Consider the following 18,668-nt stretch of genomic DNA (forward strand, 5'->3'; position numbering starts at 1 on the left):
TGGGCTTTCTGGGTCCCCTTAGTGAAAGCAATGAGCCTCTTCATTATCCTTCCCTGAAACCGTGCTCCACTCATCCAACATTAATAGTACATGTAACATGGACTGTTTACCCACCTGATTAGGCCAATGGAGGTAAAAATAGAAGCAAACAAATCAGCCATCCTTTGAGGATCTTGCCAGGATGAAGGAACAGAATTTCTCCAATTCGGGAGGTCCCCAGTGGAAAAGGGGGTTTGTATCTGGCAATCCACCCCTCCGGGATTGGTAAGGAGAGAACTGTTGGTGAAGAGAGCTGTCCCCAGAGCAGCTCCTTTGACCAAATTGGGTGCCCACCTGGTATGAGAAGCAGCCATGCTAATGCCATGGGGGTGGGATGGCGACTGGTCTGCAGAGTCTCTGCAGCCTCCCCAGAAGGTTCTTTGGCTTTTTAAAAGGGATTCTCCACTGGTGGGGTCAAAGTTTCTGGTAAGCGATGGTCCTCCTCCTCCTGCTCTTGCCCTGGACAGCTATCAGGAACCATACCCTTCCTGGATATGGACTTACAACTGATCAAATCTAGCTCACCAGTCAGCTACAATTTGCCCAAGAGAACTCTCAGTTTGCCTTCTCTCAAATCAAAAACAACATTGTAGAAAGCACTTAAACACACACCCAGGAAGATCCCCAGAAGCACAAGTCCTAAGCTAGAGGCCGAAAACCAGTCTCCCAGCTTTCTACACACCAGATCACCCAGACCAAAACTGAAAGAACCGCCTAAACTGATGGTTGAACTTATGTCTAAATAAAGAGAGAATTCCACTGAAATAAAACCAGTCTCCTTTAGAGACAGAAAAATCCTGCCACAGGTCCAGCAGTTGCAAGGTACTTATGGTGGCCAACGCCAGGAAGCAACCCTTATAGGCAATAAGCTGCATAGGGGCATGGGGGGAACAACAGGTTGGCCCAGTTGGTGGGTCCCCACCTGCATGCTTAAGAAAGAGCAGGGCACAACTCAAAAGCAGACACACCTCAAGAAACAATAACAGGATTTATTCACATAAGGAGTGAAAGGGAGGGAGGGCTTATAAATTGGCCCAGATCCTGACTCTCTACCTAGCTAGCATCTGCTGAGTAGATACCAAAGCCCAAGCCAAAGCTGCATGAGGCACGCTTGCAGCTCCCCCCACCCCACCCCACCCCACCCCACCTCACCCTGCTTTAATGAGGTTTAACGGCCAAAGCCCCAGCAACAGCTTAACTGCTAAAAGCCTCAGCTCCTCCCCTATTTCCAATCTGCCAAGATTCAGGGGTGGGAGCCTGAAAGCCCCACCTCCTTATCACGGAGTTGAGGTCAGGGGTGGGGTCTGGAAAACCATCCTCTGTCACCCACTGACAGCCTGGCTGCCTCCGCCGTTCCTCTTACAGGCCTATTTCTGGGGACCCTGGAGCCGGCCTGCCGGGTCTGGGCCTGTTGTAATAACCTAGGCAGATGCCTCCACCTGTCCAGGTGTGTTTGCGCCTCTGTAAGAAGGGAAGCCCGGCAGGGCTGACTATAAGGTTCTCTGGAGGATTAAGACGACGCACAGTAAAGCCCCAGCACGCCACACACAGAAGTTGATCGGGAGCGTCTCCGCTTGCACCCCCATCCGTGAGCCGCTCTCCCCGTTATTTCCCAGCCTAAGCCCCTCTCTTCCGGGCCCGGGCCTCGGCCCCGCATATCCCTGAGTCATCCTCGCGAAAATGCCGGCGTCTGAATCACCCTCCACGCTTCCGCGGGCGCCCCCTCCTGGGGGCCCCGATTCCGGGACGCGCGTCTCCCTCGGGTGTTTGGCCGCTCGTCTTGGAGAGGGGCCCCCGACCCCCCTGGAGACCGCCGAAAAGGGGGCGACCAGAAAGCCCCCCACTGGACTTCCAGAAACGCCCCCCGCGGCGAGCGCGCGCGAGGCCGGGGGCGGGGCCGCGCCCGCGGAGCGCGTGGGGGGCGGGGCCGCCCGCGGAGGGCGCGGGCCGGGGGCGTGGCTTCGGGGGCCCCGCCCCGACGGTGCGGGCCGCGCGCGCCGCCCCCAGGGCGTCAGGCCGCGCGGGGTCAGGGCGGCGGCGCCACCCGGGCGCGGCTGAGGAGACCCGCGAGCCGGCGAATCCCGCGCGGGCGCCGCGAACAGGTGCCGCGCGCGTCAGGCGCCGGCCGGGGGCGGGGCGCGGGGCGCGGCCGGAAGCGCGGGGCGGGGCGGGGCGGGGCGGGGCGGGGCGCCGCGGGCCGGCGAGCTGAGGCGCCGCCGCGGGAGGCAGGCAGGGGCGCCCGGGCCGCGCGGCGCGCGATGTGGAGCCGCCGCCTCGGGCCCTGCAGCAGCCGCCGCCGCCGCCGCTGCTGCTCGGGCTGCCGCCGCGCCGAGGGACATGGAGCGCGGCTGCCGAGGGCGGCCGCGGGCAGCAGCAGCAGCGAGCGTCGTAGCGACAGCGGGGCGCAGCCCGCGCCGTGAGGCGCTGCCCGGCCGGCGGCGGCAGCGGCAGCGGCAGCAGCAGCAGCGACAGGGCGGCTGAGCCCGGCGGCGGCGGCGGCGGCGGCGGCCTCCCCTCGCCACCCGCCCCCGCGGCCCGCGCCGCGGCGCTCCGTCCGCGCGCTCGGCCTTCCCCGCCACCCTCCTCCGCGGCGCGCGCCGGCGGCTGAGCCCGGGGCGGGGGCGGGGCGGGGGCGCGTGCCGCCGCGCGGGGGAGGGGCGGGCCGGCGCGCGCCGCGCCCGGCTCGCGGGGACCCGGGGGGCGCGGGCCGCGGCGCGAGGCGAGGCGCGGGGCGCGGGGCGGCGCGGCGGGGCCCCTCCCCCCCGCAGCCTGGCGCGCGCCGGCCGGGCCGCACCGCTGCGGGCTCGGCGCGCGCGGGCCATGTCCGCCTTCTGCCTGGGCTTGGCCGGCCGCGCTTCAGCACCCGCCGAGCCGGACAGCGCCTGCTGCATGGAGCTGCCCGCCGCGGCCGCGGACGCAGTGGGGAGTCCAGCCGCCGCCCTCGTCTCCTTCCCCGGGGGCCCCGGGGAGCTGGAACTGGCGCTAGAGGAGGAGCTGGCGCTGCTGGCGGCCGGGGAGCGGCCGTCCGACCCCGGGGAGCATCCTCAGGCCGACGCCGGGCCTCCGGTCGAGGGCGCCGGGCTGCAGCCGCCGCCCGCCCAGGAGCTCGAGCTGCTGTCGGTGATCCGGCAGAAGGAGAAGGACCTGGTGTTGGCGGCCCGGCTGGGCAAGGCGCTGCTCGAGAGGAACCAGGACATGAGCCGGCAGTACGAGCAGATGCACAAGGAGATGACAGACAAGCTGGAGGTGAGGACGCTCCTCCTGGGGTGGGTGGGGAGCCGGGGGAAACCGAGGGATCCGCCCGGCTCGGCGGCTTCGTGATCCAGGCGCCCTCACCCGCCGCCCCTTCCTTGCCCACCTGACTTCGCAGAAAACCACCTGCAACGGGGTGGGGAGCGCATCGGACGGAGGGTTTCGGATTCTCAGACCTGGATCTGGCTTGAGCCGCCGGACTTTCCCAGCCTGCTCACAGCAAATGGGTCCATGCCCAGCTCCAGCCGCTGAGCCGTTCTATATATGTACTGTACACCGCATCTAAAATAGAGCTTACAGTATGACTAATTTAGACAGCATTGAGGTGAACTGAGAAATTCGGGAAGCATTTAAAATATGCTGCAGGTTTTGAGAGTAGTTAATTTCTAATCAGGGTGTTAACCTGAAGCGTTTCGGTTTCCCCATTAAGGCCTCCAGATGCCCTTGTCTTAACTTCCTGGCAGCTCAGAGTTGTGGCAAACAAGTGCCCCTAAAGGAGCTTTATATAGTCCTCAAATACTCAGGGATTAGGAAATGTGTTTCCATTGCAGAAATCAGGAGCGCCTGAGGCATGTGACCGCTGGTAGTGGATTTAATTTGGACCTGAGTGTGTATTTATGTGTATTTAAACAGTACTTTTCTGTGTTCTGGGCCTCACATGTGCAATTGGATGACCAGATGCAACCTGTGAGAACCTTACTATTTTAATTACTGTTAGAAATACCCTTAAATTATCTAAAAGATTTCTGCCCGTTCTCTGGGCCAAAGTCTTCCAAGAGCAATGTCTGTTTTCTTGCTCTTAACTAGAAAAGGGTGGTGCAGAATGCCAGCATTTCTAAAAATTAAAGAGAATTTTCTTTAAAGTGGGGGCATCTATGGCAGTGAAAATGAGATTATCTTTTTCACCTGTGCATTTACTGTTGCTACCCAGTTTGGCTGCAATCAGCTCTTTTCGTTCTTAGTTATAAGAGCTTAGGCCAGCTCCCTGAATGGGGTCTGAAACTGACCCAGTCTGGTTCCATATCACTCCTACTGGTTGACTAGTCAGAATGTAGATTCAGAAGCATTTCTATAATAAGATTTAAATGGGCCTGTAGTCTAATGATATAGTGAAAGTAAATCAGGGAGAAAAAGGGAAACCAGTGAGTGCCCTGGAGTTCAGTTGGCCTGTTAACGAGGCCTGCCAGTAGATGAACTCCTGAGATACCTCTCTGAAAAGTGGTTTGTGAAACCTATAGGTCGACTGCCAAAAAAGCAACCCAATGAATTGGCTTGTTTAATTTTCACTTGAAGTAGAGGTCTTAGAAATAAAAGGGTGTCTATTTTTTAAAGAGGGATTCAGTTACATGAGTCTCTGTAAAAGTACTACTGCAAAGATTTATACTTGTGATTTGAAATTCCTTCACTGAAGGACTTGATTAAAGAGACAACTGACTTGAAAGAAACATCATATCAGTCAGTTTGATTAGTGGTAGATTTCAGAGTAACCCTGAGTGTGCAGTTACACACATCCTGGATTCCAGGTGGGACCTTTATCCATTTCTTCAACAAAGGAAAAAGATTTCAAATTTCTGCACTAACAAGAAATGGTCTACTGTCAAATCATACATTACCTTTGACTCTTCTTTGGACTTGCTAGACAGTAATACAATCATTTAAAGCTCAAAGTTTAAAAAAATCTTCACTCTTCTGCAGGTCAGTGTGTGAACTCCAGTGTTAGAAGTTTATTTTTAATTTCTGGAAATTGGTTGCACATTAGTGTGAACATACTTAACACCACTGAATTGTACATTTAAAATTGCTTAAGATGGTAAATTTTGTGTTACATATATTTTACCACAATTTAAAGAACAACTTTTTAAGTTTATTTTTCATAAGTCAAATCAATATTGGCCTTGTTGACCAATAAAGGGGGGGTATTCAGTTATACTATTTCTTCTATGTATATTTGAAAGTAATTATTAAAAATTTTAAAGTTTTTTAATGTCTGCTTCTAGATATTATAAAGGTATTGCTACTGGTTGCTTGTAGTGTAAACTAAGAGTGATAAATCTGATTAGCGAAGGACTATTTTGATACCTGCAGATGAATTTTCCCCATGGTATTTTTTGAACAGCCTAGAGTTTAGAATGTCTGCTTAGATATAATACTTGTAAACTTTTCCACAATTACTCAGCTATATTTTCCATAAAACATTTGATAGTAGAAAACCAGCACTTCCTTTGAAAAGCATTTGTACTTTTCCACAATCTGTCGGAGGTTTGGAGTCAAGCACTCAGAGAATGTGGTTTGACTGTTAAGTAATGAGACTGGCTTTATTTTAATCCCACCTGCTCCCTTACTAACTTTCTAACTTTATGACTAACAAGCCATTTTCAAGATCTTTTCTACCAATTCATTGATTAATATTGACTGCCTCTCCAGTTCCATGTGCTACCCAAGATTTTGTTCCTGTCATTTAAAACGTAATTCAGATTTTCATATGCTTAAAGTATTGAAAGCATTTTGTGAAATTTGTTTTGCATCTAAAATTAGCTCTTTTAAGTGAGTGTCTTAGTTTTTTCCTCCAGAATATGAACTGAGACAGTAACTTCCAATCTACACACTTTTTCTTCAGAGGTTAAATATTTATTTTTTTTAAAGATTGCTTTTTACATACAGGATCCCTCTTTTTGCATTTCATCTGAGGATGACTTAATTATCTCTCACTGCAGAGATAATTATATTTTCTTCTCCCCTTCCTTAGACTGATTCTCATGATTCTAGAACTATTTTTTAAGGGGGCCAAATAAGTATAATGAAAATGATTTGGTAATGGGAGTCACTAGATTCAGAGATGCCAACCCAGGGTTCCTTATTTGCATTCAGTGCTGTGTCCACTAAAAAAATAGTTCTTTTTCTTTGTCTTTTTCAAGAACCATGTCCTGAGCTAATGAAATGATGTTGCTTTTTTGATTATTTGCAGAAATCCATTTCTGTAGCAACTGTTTTCCAGTAGCCTCATGGTATTGTTTGTTCAGAGTTTTAGATGAACTTTTTTTTATAATAGGGTTTAGAATCCCAGAAAAATTGGATGGTATGATTTCCATCTATCCAGCCCTCAGTACATCTTATATTCGAATCGTACACTTGCCATAATTGAAAAGTCAACATTGATACATTATTATTAATAAAATCCTTAGTTTATTTTGATTTTCTTAGCTTTTACCTGATGTTCAGTGTCAGCAGCCCATCCTGAATACCATATTACATTTTTTTTCCTTTCTCCTTAATCTCCTCTTTGCTATGACAGTTTCTTAGACTTCTGTTGTATTTGATGACCTTGAAAGTTTTGATATTAACTTTTAAAATACCACAAAGCCCTAAGAAACAGGGATATCAAGGGCAGAGCCTAAACACCACACTTCTAACATTCTGCCTGAGCTTACTGGCTAATTCAGCACTCATCTGCAAGTATAACTGTAGGGGAAACCTTTCTTTTCTAAAATTGATTCAAAGGCTAAATTATTTATGTTCATTAATAGGAAAGTCTTGATTTTTAACAAAGGGCTGGGAGACCTGAATTGGAAGTTTGTCACATGTCCAAAGAAATATGAGGACAGACTAGACCAATCAGCACCACCTGTCCCAGCCTCCTCCCCCAAAGTGGATTGGATTATTTGATTTGCTTGGTTGGACTGTTCACTAACAGCTGTTTGCTGAATATTTTTAAGTCTCTCTGTTCTTTTAGAACACAAGCCTAATTTATCTGGCCTCTCAGCAACACTGTGATTACTGAGTTCTTGCTGTTGCCTTCTGCTCAATCTTTTTCATTTTGGAAAAACTCAATAAAACCAAATATCACAATTTTAGAATTGCAATTAGCATTTGTTTTCTGCATTCCATCTTTGAAGTATCTGCAGTGACTAAAACATTGTCATTTTTTTTTTTTTTGAAGTTTAGCAATTTGAGGGGAAAAGAGCAAAACAATTCTCATGCTGACGACAAGTCCCTCCTTTTGATTCCTTTTCCCATGTGCTCCAGACTGAGGCTGCATAAAATATAATGTGACTTTTTCAACAAATGTCCTAGGGTGGCTATTTCCAAATGAGTTATCCCCCTAAAGTAGTCAACTTGGGAAGCCATACATTTATTTTAATGAAATCTGCCTTTGCTATTGTGCTCCGATTTTTAATTTTGGATGATGTTTTTATCTGTTGGCACATTCTTTTGACTGCTCTGTCATGGTAAATTTCCATCTCTTGGGGTTAAATCTGACTTTTAGAAACAAGTCATTCGGAACAAAGTTGGGGGAATAAGATGGTAGGATCAAATGGAATAGTCAGTCTCTTTTTTTGACACACCCCAAATGTGAAGTAATAGGACTAATTTTTTTGGTATGACTCTTAAGATAGCCCCTAAGGTTTTCCCATAGAAGCATTCCAAAAAAATATTGTGAAGAACTTGCACAAAATAAGAGTGTAGATTCCCAGAGCGAAGAGGTGACTGAGTACTCTGAAGGAGAAGATTCCTGTGTGCATGTTGAAACAACCTTAGTGCTTGACTTCAGTTTTCAGTGCATCAGATTTTCCCATAGGACCAAGGTAGGCAGGTAGGTAGACAGACAGACAGACTGACAGATGCATGCCTAGTTCTAATCCCGTTCTCAACTGAATCATAATCTTTGGTATTAGGATCCAGGTGGGTGTGTTTTGAATAATTATACCAGCACTTTTCTGACAGCACCAGAAACTGAAGACCATTACTTTAACTTTTATTTAACTACTCCTTGAGATACAGACCTGGCATTTTTGTACATACTGTGCTTTTAAAGTAGGAGCCCATACTTGCCTCTGAAAAGATGCATCAGTATTTTTCACATAGAAACAAAAAGATGTTCTTATTTTCTTCAACGCAACAGAATCCTTTTCTATTGAACTGTTACTTCAAGCCATCTGTACTTCTGCATACCATTTGTCACACACAACTTAACTAATTTTATCAGCAATTTGCTCTTCTACTAGAGTGAAAGCTCCGTAAAGTCAAGACCTTGTCTTATTTGCTCTTCGCTTAATCCCCAGCAGGTGACTGGCCCTTTTAAGGCACTCAAGAATGAGTGAATTCACTAGAAATAAATATGCCAGACTAATAGGCCATGATTTGAACCAGAACTTGCCTCTGGCAACAAATATTGAGTTGTGATCTACAGCACTAAGCAGTCAGTTGACTTAGATACAACTTTCCTAGTGTATTCTGCCATTTACTAGTATTGACCTTGAGATAGTTATTTAACCTTTTATTTTCTATTATCTCATTTGTAAGAAAGGCTGGTCAGTCTGAAGGCCCTTGGAGCTTTCTGGATCTCTGAAAATTTTGGATTCTAAATGTATAGGATCATGCCAGGCATAATAAGATGATTCTAAAAGCTACCTTGTTAAGGACTCATTGAAGTTGTACATTTTAAATGTATAGTTCACCAATTAATTAGATTACTTGCTAGATTTCAAACAAGTTCCTAAGTCGAGAACCCCCAGCTCAATAGTGAACAATAGCATTATGTATTTTCAGTAGGAATGTAGGAATGGAATTGTGTTTGTGAAACTAAGGCATGCCCTTCTCTAAAACAGGAGAATATTTTTGTAACTGTGAAATGGGCAACATTTTCCTACTGGCAAGTGTTTTGTTGTGCTGACTGACTGGGAAAGGAAAAGTTAGAAGATAGGAAAAGTTAGAAGATGAGAAAAGAAAAAAGTGAAAACCTGCAATTTTTAATAGTTTTTAAATACTCTTCTTTTTTTTTTTTTTAAAGATTTATTTATTTATTTATACAAGCACTGGGTACAGTCAGAAGCGAGGGAGGGTGAGAGAATTCACCAGAGCCAGAGGGGAGAGCAGAGCAGAGCAGGCAGACTGACGAAGTACACTGCTGAGGGGAGCAGCGGGTGGCAGGAGAGGTCTGCGCAATTGAACCAGCGCTGCAGAGGCCGCGGGCAGTTTCACAACCCAGCGCTCAACCGCTATACCATTGGGGAGGCTCTAAATCCTCTTCATTTTTTACCCAGCACTTAGAGCAAGAGAAACACGAACTACGAAGAAGATTTGAGAACCGAGAAGGGGAGTGGGAAGGGCGCGTGTCAGAACTGGAGAGCGACGTTAAACAGCTTCAGGGCGAGCTGGAGAGACAGCAGGTTCATCTACGGGAAGCAGACCGAGAAAAGACGCGGGCTGTCCAAGAATTATCAGAACAGAACCAAAGGTTATTGGACCAGCTCAGCAGGGTGAGTCACAAGTTACGAATTTGTGATCTAAAATCCTCAGAGTTGAAACAGAGCTTCTGTGTGATGTCATGCGTGGTAAGATTAGTTCTGATTTTTGTTGCATGTGATTTTGATAGCAACGAGTTCAATATTTTCCACCTACAAGAACTACTGCTGTGCCAAACTGGGAGTCAGGAGTGAGGCCCTTGCCTGTCATTAACCAGCAATATGAGACTTTGACAACCACTTAACTTGAGAGTTTTCTCATTTTTTAAGTGAAAGAGTTGTGCTTAATCATTTCTGACATTCCTTATAGTTCTGAAACTCTATGATCCCTTTACCTAGAGAAAAGCTGTCACTGGTAATATTATGTTAACACACCTACCTAGTTCAAATATTAAATGGTGCTATCTTTAAACCAAAAAGCTTAGGGAAATTTTCTAGAGCAAATGATTTTCATTGGTGTTACATTTATGAATATACATTCTGTCATTTTATTTAATTGTGAAGGGAGGTATGTGTAACTGAGTTTAAAATTTGATTTATATCCTCATTAAGTAAAAATTCTTTTCTTGTACCTTTTTTGGGTGGTATTGTGGACATATTAATTAATTAACCAAGGTCAAGACTGTAAAATCTTTGCAGAGAAAGAGGTGGAAATCTAATTCAAATATAGAGCCTACCTTTTTTAACAACTGCGGGAATGTTATTAATACCCAGTCTCTAAACCCACCTACTTTTGAAAATGACTGCATTTACTATTGTGCTCCAATCCTTCTTACATGTTGAAAATAAAACTAGTAAACTCTTCAGTTTCGAGAGACTTGAAGACTTACACAACCTGACTCTGGTCTCCTTGCTAAGCACTAATGTTCTTAGGAGAGCCCTGCCCTTGTGGGAGGGGTCAGAGCTGATGCTCAGGTCCCTGGGAAATGCTTAGCTGGAGTGGCACATGGTAAATTCCTGGGGCTTCTGCTGATTCAGTGAGTGACATTGTATGAAGTGACCTTGCTAGTTAGTGTCATGGTTGCTTCTCATGGATACTCAGGCTGGGGAAAGCCTTTTCAGGCCTGGCAAGGAAGTAGGAAGTAAATCTGACCATTAGAGAAGTGGGTGTAATAAGATGGAAACGAGGGAGGAGGAGAGATAGACAGAAAGGAAGAAGAAGTGATGACTGATAACCTGGAAAGTAGCTGGTTGCAGGAGATAACAGAATATCCCTGAAAGCTAAGAATTAAGTTGATAGGTAAAGCGAAAGACCTTACCTGCAGGATGCCCACCCAGGGACTCATATCCCCTTTGATTTTCTGGAAAGAAGGAGTTGGGCAGTTCCCCAAGAAGTCATTTCACAGGCCTGTGTCAGGAACAGCATTTCTTACTTGGTTTTGAAACCTTTCCAGAAGCTGGGGAGGAAATTATTATCTTTGTAAGATTTTATAAGTATTTGAGTCTTTTTGTTTGTTATTCGTAAAAGACTAAGCAAACCAAATAGGGCTGATCGGATTGATTTCATTTGTTCACAAACATTTATTTAATACTCATTCTGAGCGAGGGTTTCTTACAGAGACTTATGAAATGAATACAACTAATCAGAGCAATTAAAGGGGAAATTATTTCTTGAGGGCTTTATGTTACAAAACAAAGCAAGTATCAGACAGCTAGGCTCTCTGAGCTGGTGAATATAGGTGGCCAGGAGCAACGAAAGGACAGAACAGAACTTAACAAGTCACAGCCAAAGAACCCAGGACTTAGATTTAGATCTGTGTTGAGTTTTGACTTGGCTTCTCCTTAACTGGGTGACCTTGTTATAAAATAGGGGTAAAAAATTTGTATCTCACACAAATACTGTTGGAATGAAAATGAGATAAGGCAGTGTATGAAGGTCGAGATTTGTTTCAGTGTTGATGAAACAAACTTTTATTAAAGCATTGTCTTTACATTTGAGGTTCCTTTGCCTAATTTTTCTGTAGAATATCCTGATAAGCTGTTTCCTGAAAAATACAGGAGGATATTTCCACTAGATCTAGATCCTTGGTATCCTCTCTGGCTTTGAATGTAGGCCTTTGCTAAGTTTTGTGACTTTTTTTTACTTTCTCTTTTTAAGCAGGACAAGCCCCTGGGGTTTCAGCAGCCAGTTTAGATTGTATTTTATTATCATTTTATTAACTGGGTACTCAGAAAGTAGAGGAGTGGAGTACTTTGAAGTGAATTAAAATTCTCCTAGGACAAGATCACAACCAGCAGAGATAGTGGAAGGCCAGGCCTTTCTTGCAGTGTATATAATGTGTTTTATGAGCATGGCATGTGTAAGATGAAAAATAATAGCCCACTATTTCTGTGATGCTTTCCTCCAAGATAGTTAAAAATCCATTTCCTTTGTTTCCATGGTTGTCAACATTCTTTTTCTTTTTTAAAATGACAGCTTTATTGAAATATAATTTACATAGGCTGCCATTTACATTTTTTAAAGTGTACAGTTCAGTGGTTTTTTCATATAGTCACAGAGTGGTCCCACCATCAGCACTGTGTAATACAGAGCATTTCACATACCATAGGAAGCCCTGTACCGCTCTTCTGACCCCTCTTAACTACCAGACTGCTCTATCTCTTATGGATTTGCCTATTCTGGATGTTTCATAGAAATGGAAACATTATGTATGTGTGACCTTTCAGGACTGACTTCTTCCTTCCCCTTAGCATGTCTTCAGAATACATCATGTTGTAGCATTTATCAGTACCTCCTTCATTTTTATGACTGAGAATGGTCTGTTGTATGGTTGTTTTGTTTATACATTCGCTAGCTGATGGACATTTGAGTTGTTTCTCCCTTTGGCTTTGTGAGTAAGGCTGCTATAAACATCCGTGCACACGTTTTCGGGTGGCCCAGGTTCTTCTCAGCTCTAAAATAAGATGCTGTGAACAGATGTATCCCAAGAGCTTCTGGATCCTCATTATGATGAAGGAAGAGATAGATATTGTTCTAATTCTGTAGCTGAGAAAACTTAAGGGACAAAAAGATTCGTGACTTGATTAAGGATATTCCAATTCAAGACTGATTAAGAATGCCTATGCCTTAATTTCAAATTTCTGAGGCAGCAATTAAAATCATAGTCTGTAGAGCCAGACAGCCCTGGGATCAGACACCAACTCTGCTACTTACTAGCCAGATGAATGTTATTTTACCTTTCTTTTAAAAATCCTTTCACCTTTTTAAAACTAGTTTCCTCCTCTGTGTAATGGGAACAGTTGAGTTGCTATTACCTGTTAGTGTTGAGTACTGGATGGGATAATGCATTTAAAGATCATGTATGTAAAGCTCTAACCACAATGTCTAGCATGTTACAAATGCTGACCCCATAGGAAATCCTGTTATAATGCAGCCAGCATAATTATCCTGTCTTCATCATGTAAATGAAATTTTCACATCTTGTCACATGTTGGTTCTCTAACTTGATAGCAGAAGAATGTGAAGTGTCCCCAGTACATCCCTTTTACATCCATGTAAAATTGTCTTGTTTAGTAGTTACATTTCTATTAGATTTATATAAAATTGACCCTCCTAGAAATTGAGTCAAGTTTGTTCCATGGCACCTAGATGCTCTTGGACTCTGCTGTATCCAGTCTGGACATCCCTTTATTCCAGTTTATTTGCTCTTCTAGCTTCTAAGATTCTGTGGGTCTCATTTTTGTGAAACTCAGGTCGACATGTTTGCAGAAAGTGTAATTCATTTTCTAAATTAAAAAGTAACACCACGATGGCGTTGGCAGTGGGGTTTAATAGGACACATTAGTCACTTATCCTAACTCTATAAAAAGTGCAAAGAATACAAAGGGGTTTGCCTTCAGAAAGAAAAGAGGAGTGACGTGGACCTTGCTTGTTGCTTCAGGAGAGTATTTCCGTATCAGTCTACAAGTGAGGTTGTGTGAGAACCTTTCTGATATAGACCTTTTCTCTGGTATTACAGCAGAGTCCCCCAGATGATTTTCTCCCCAGCAGCAGCAAAGATATCAGAGTTTTGATCAATATTAAAGAGTCCTCAAATGATCATTCACTAATATTAACAGTATAGTTAGATACTGCAGAGTCCTTACAGCCTGCGTGTAGAGCAGCAGGCCAAAGCAGTAATTTGATCAAACCAGTTTTGTTCAAAATAATAGTAAGTTTCCTACTTAGCCTTTTAGTCTTCAGAAGCAGTAGAAATAAGATAGTATTTTCAAAATGAGTCTCAGTAATATTAGAAACTACAGTGACAGTTCAAAGAAGGCATCTTCACTTTGTGTTAATAAAACATTGTTCACACATTAGACTTGAGTATCTGCTGACCAAAGAACGGGGAGAACCAACTAATTTTTTCTTTAAAAATGAGATAGAGGACCTCCCTGGTGGCGCAAGGGGTTAAGCACCACACTATGAAGCAATCCCCAGCCTCTGTAGCACGAGTTCGATCCCTGGCTGGCCAGGGAGCAACCCACATGGCGAGGCAGACCTCTCCTGACTTGCCCGCTGCTCCCTTCAGCAGTGTATTTCAGTCAGTCTGCCTGTCTGTTCCCCACTCTGTCTCTGGTGAATCCTCTCACCCCCCCACATCTCTGGCCTGTACCCTTGCTCTTACATGCATAAATAAATCTTTAAAAAGTAATAAATAAAAATGAGATAGAAAATTGCTTAGGAATTTCTAAGACTGTCCCCAAAATACATAGCCCTAGAGTTTTTACAAACTGACTAGGAAATTTTCTTATACTTTCCCTTGCAGTTTTATACATCATAGATTAGCCACACCTTCCCCCTCCTTCTCTCTCTCTCTCCCTGCGATAGCAGGACACTGAGCTTGGTTCCCATCCTGTTGGATTCACTGGAGGTCAGGGCTGTAGTTAAGGTCTGACTGTGTATGCATTGTTGCTCTGTTTTAAAAGTCATGAGATAGTTCAAGGACACAGAAAACCACAGAGAGTACTATAAATCCAGCTTTGTAAAATCTTAACGTTTTTACATATGCAGGTTTTTTAAAGAGATACAGAGCATTATTGATATATTTGAGGTTCTTACTTCATTTTCTACTTTCCCATTCATGCTTTTATACTTACACACACGTATTTGTGTGTATGTGTGCATGTATTTATGTCCATTATATATATATATATATATATATGCATCCAGTGATGATTTGTAATGTATTTTTCCATGTTTCAGACATTTAATAAGTGGCAGCATCATGTACATAGCATTCCGCAGTTCAGCCTTTTTTTTTTTGGCTCCATGTTGGGTGATTTAGTTTTATTAATAAGTAGACTTCCAGTTTAACTTGTTTAATATTTCATGGTAAAATATAGTACAATGTATTTGTCTACTCTTTTGTGAAGCATTTATGTTTCCAGTTTTTCGTTACTGCAGACTTTCCTTAATGAATACTGTTGTACCTTTTCTTCTTGTGCACATGTATTTGAATTACCCTGGGGATAGACCTAGGAATGGAATTACTGGGTCTCAGAGTAAACATGTCTTCAACTTAATGAGATATTGCCAAATTACTCTCCAAAGTGGTTGTATAAATTTACATTCTTAACCAGCAGTGTTTGTGAGAGTATAATTCTTCACATCTTCACCAACACTTGGTTATTGTCAGATTTTTAAAATCTTAACAGTCTCGTGTATGAGAAATGGAATTTTTTTTAAATTTCCAGTTCATGAATTACTAATGAAGTTAAACATCTTTTATGCTTATGTTGGTTGTGAATTGTCTGTTTCACCTATTTTCTTATTGGTATGGAAGAGTTTCTTTTACAAATTCTTGATGCTATTTTCAGTTTGTTTATAGTCTTATACTAAAAAGAAGTGTGTGCTCTGAAGGCATTTATTAATCATTTCTTTTAGGATTTGTTCTTTTGTGTTTTGCTTAATCCTGTCCTCCAAATTCTAAAGATATTTTCCCAAATTACAAAAATTAGACTTTTTTTAACATTTAGATCTTTAATCTATCTAAAATTTATTTTTCAGTGTGATATAACAGGAATCCAGTTTCGTTTTCTGTGTGGGCTACTGTCTCAGCACTGTTTGTTTTCCCATAAATTTCTAATGCAACCTAGACCTTTAAGCAAAAAAAAAAAAAATTCTGACATTTATTCTTGACTAAAAATTAATTTAAAACTTAAAAATTTCAACAGGAGGTTTTTCCTTTGGAAAACCTGCTATACATAGTACCACAGACTGAGTGGCTTGACCAGAAAGTTAATTTCTCACAGTTTTGGAGGCTAGAGCTCCCAAATGAAGGTGTCATAAGAGTTTTTATTTTCAAGATTTATTTATTTATGCATACAAGAACTGGGTATAGGCCAGAGGTGCGGGGGTGAGAGGATTCACCAGAGACAGAGTAGGGAGCAGAACAGGTGGATCTACTGAAATACACTGCTGAGGGGAGCAGCGGGTGAGACAGGAGAGGTCTGCTGCGCCCTGTGGGTCAACTCCCTGGTTGGGGATTGAACTCATGCCACGTGGCTGCTGATAGCTTCATAGTGCTGAGACCTAACTACTTTGCACCATCAGGGAGAGCCAAGAGTTGGTTCTTTTTCAGGCCTAGGTGGGAATGACCTGTTCCAGGTCTCCCTCCTTGGCTTGTCCTCTCCCTTTGTCTCTTCACATTTGTCTTCCCTTCCCAAATTTCCTCTCCTTTTAACAACTCCAGGCCTGCCCTAATGACCTCTTTTTAATTTGTTTTCCTCTGGAAAGACTGTCTCCAAATCAGGTCACACTCTGAGGCACTGGGGTTTGGATTTGGACGGGGACACAATTCAACCCATGTCAAGAACCATTTTGGAGTGTTTGTTGCCAACAGATCCAACGCCTTGCACCTTAGTGCTCTCTGTGGGAAGTGTCTACACTGATACCACTTTCCTTGGGGTTCTATACATTTGATAACATATTTCCACACCAAGGATATATATGCTCACAGCCACATGACTAGAGGCTGCCATGTCCGATGGAGAAAGACTTCGAATCCTTAATTTTACTCTTTGAAAAAGTTCCATGTCCACTTCTCTCCTTTAATGACATGCTGACATTCTGTTGAGTGAAATAGTGAAATCTTTAGTATTTGTCTAGATTTTCTTCAACATTCAGCAAAAATATATTGGGCAAGCCCAAGAGATGCCATGGGAACCTAAGACCTCTGCTGTGTGAAGCTAGTGGAAAGATCTATATAAATGACTGAGTAAATCCACAGGTAATTATCGATTGTGCTAGGTGCTATAAAGGGTGATCTGGTGGAAATGCCCAGAGAGTGACTTTAGAAAGGGTTGATAGGGAAGACTGCTCCGAGGAGACATCTTTTGAAGTAAGACCTACAGGGAGAGGAGCCAGCCACAGAGGGACCAAGGGAACCGTGGTCTCTGGTGAATTCTGTCAGAGTATGACCACAGCTCGCTTGTTTATTGTTGTACAATGGTGTCTAGCAAAGGCGGCATCAAATAAAAACCTATTGATTGCTGTTTTTGTTCAATGACTAAGGTGTCTGATAAAGAGATGTTGGAAACTGTAGCTTCCTGCAGAACGCAGCGCCCCTCCCTGTCCTCTGGAGAGAGCTCTCTTGAGTCTTTTCAGACTGCACATGTGCTGTTTGGTGGCCAGTGGTCAAGGGAACCATGGGTGTCGGTGCTGTGACAGGTGAACTCTTAAGTAATGGGGGCTTGGTTGCCTGGAGACCTAGCGTTGTCTTCATAGATGCTCCTAGAATTGCGTACAGATCCCTTCTCCCATGGAATGAGAAGGGTTACTGCAGATAGGCAGAACTTTGGGTCTTGATCTGAAGCCTGCAGGTCATCCTGCTCTGTGCTATTTCTCCAGGAGTGTGTAGGCTGGTCCGTCTATGGTCATTAGAGATGGGTCCTGGAACCCTGCGGCTTTGCTGGTGAAGATATAAATGAGCATTTGGGTTTGTACAAAAACATTTCCTTTGTCTCATGAAAGGGTGGACTGTTATTTAGTTTGGGTATCACTGTGGCTTCTCCCCCTTTCTGGGAGCATAAACTCTGGATGAAAGAACTCCCTTCTCTCCAACTGTCATCAATTCTTAGAACCCAAAATGGTGGGCTGAGAAGGAGGCAGTGGAGGTTTTCCTTTGTAAGGCTGAATTCTGGCTGCTTTTGAACAAAACTCCATGTGCAAGCTTGGATGGAAGAGCCCTGTGAATTATTTCCCTCCTCATTATTTGTTTCAGTCCTGCACTACATTCTTTTAGCTTTTAAATTCCCAGGTCCCTGCCTGTCAGCCTTTTCCCCTCATTGCCGCTTACCCGTGTCTCTAACGAGCCCTCTCTGACCCTGCCCTGCCTGACTGTGATCATGTGCCTAGGTGCCATGACTGTGGGTCTCACTATGTAGATGTGTCAAAAGGAGACGCTATATTTGGGGCAATGTAAAAAGGGCTGTTCCCAAAGGCTGGGTGAAGCCAAAGAAGGCAGTTCCTGTGGCATCACAGATAAGGAGAAAGAATTCAACAGAGGTTAGATCTAAGGAACTAAAACCTGAATCTTGTTTTATTATTTTACTGTGTTCAATTGTGGTAGCTTTGGTTTACATCACTGTGTTTTAGGAGGACAGGTTCACACCTGTCCCCCAAAGCCTGCATTTTAAACTACAAGAACTTAGGTTAGCAGAGACCTAGAGGAGTAGACTGAAGACTGGTGATGGAGAGGTTGAAATAAAGGAACAAGGGGGCACTTGAGCTTCTGGTGAAGCCACACAGCTTGGGGTCTGTGTCTGTGAAAGCCTGGTGCCCAGCTGGGGGTTCTTTCTGTGAAACTCGGTTTCACCTGTGAGCATAGGGTGGCTTCTTAAGGAACTAAGCATTACTCTGAAAACCCTTAGTATATACTCAGGGATTCTAAGTTTGCCTCTGCCCTAAACCTCCACTTGCAGATTTTTAAATTTAAAAAATATACATTTTTTTTCAGATGGCAAAAAAAACTGATGCTTATTGTCTGAATAAAATTCAGACAGTACAGGGCCTCCCCGGTGGCGCAGCGATTGAGCGCTGGGCTGCGAAACTGCCCGCAGCCTCTGCAGCGCCAGTTCGATCCCTGGCCGCCGGCGAGGGTCCCACATGGCGCACAAACCTCTCCTGCCGCACCCACTGCTCCCCTCAGCAGT

The 18,668-nt window shown here is 44.3% G+C and overlaps 1 protein-coding gene across 2 annotated transcripts in view; it reads left to right on the forward strand.

Moving 5' to 3' along the window:
• Nucleotides 1–2,859: 2,859 nt before the first annotated feature.
• The window catches only part of BICDL1 (BICD family like cargo adaptor 1), a gene marked incomplete at both ends in the record, with an annotated part of 65,090 nt that continues 49,281 nt past the window's right edge, over nt 2,860–18,668 (forward strand). For both annotated transcript variants that reach the window (XM_084253332.1, XM_084253333.1), the window contains 2 exons: nt 2,860–3,285; nt 9,333–9,548. In XM_084253332.1, the coding sequence (XP_084109458.1) occupies nt 2,860–3,285; nt 9,333–9,548 (642 nt within the window). The remainder of the gene's footprint in view (nt 3,286–9,332; nt 9,549–18,668) is intronic.

Source organism: Talpa europaea, assembly GCF_964194135.1.
Source record: "Talpa europaea genome assembly, chromosome: 14".
Classification (NCBI taxonomy): Eukaryota; Metazoa; Chordata; class Mammalia; order Eulipotyphla; family Talpidae; genus Talpa; species Talpa europaea.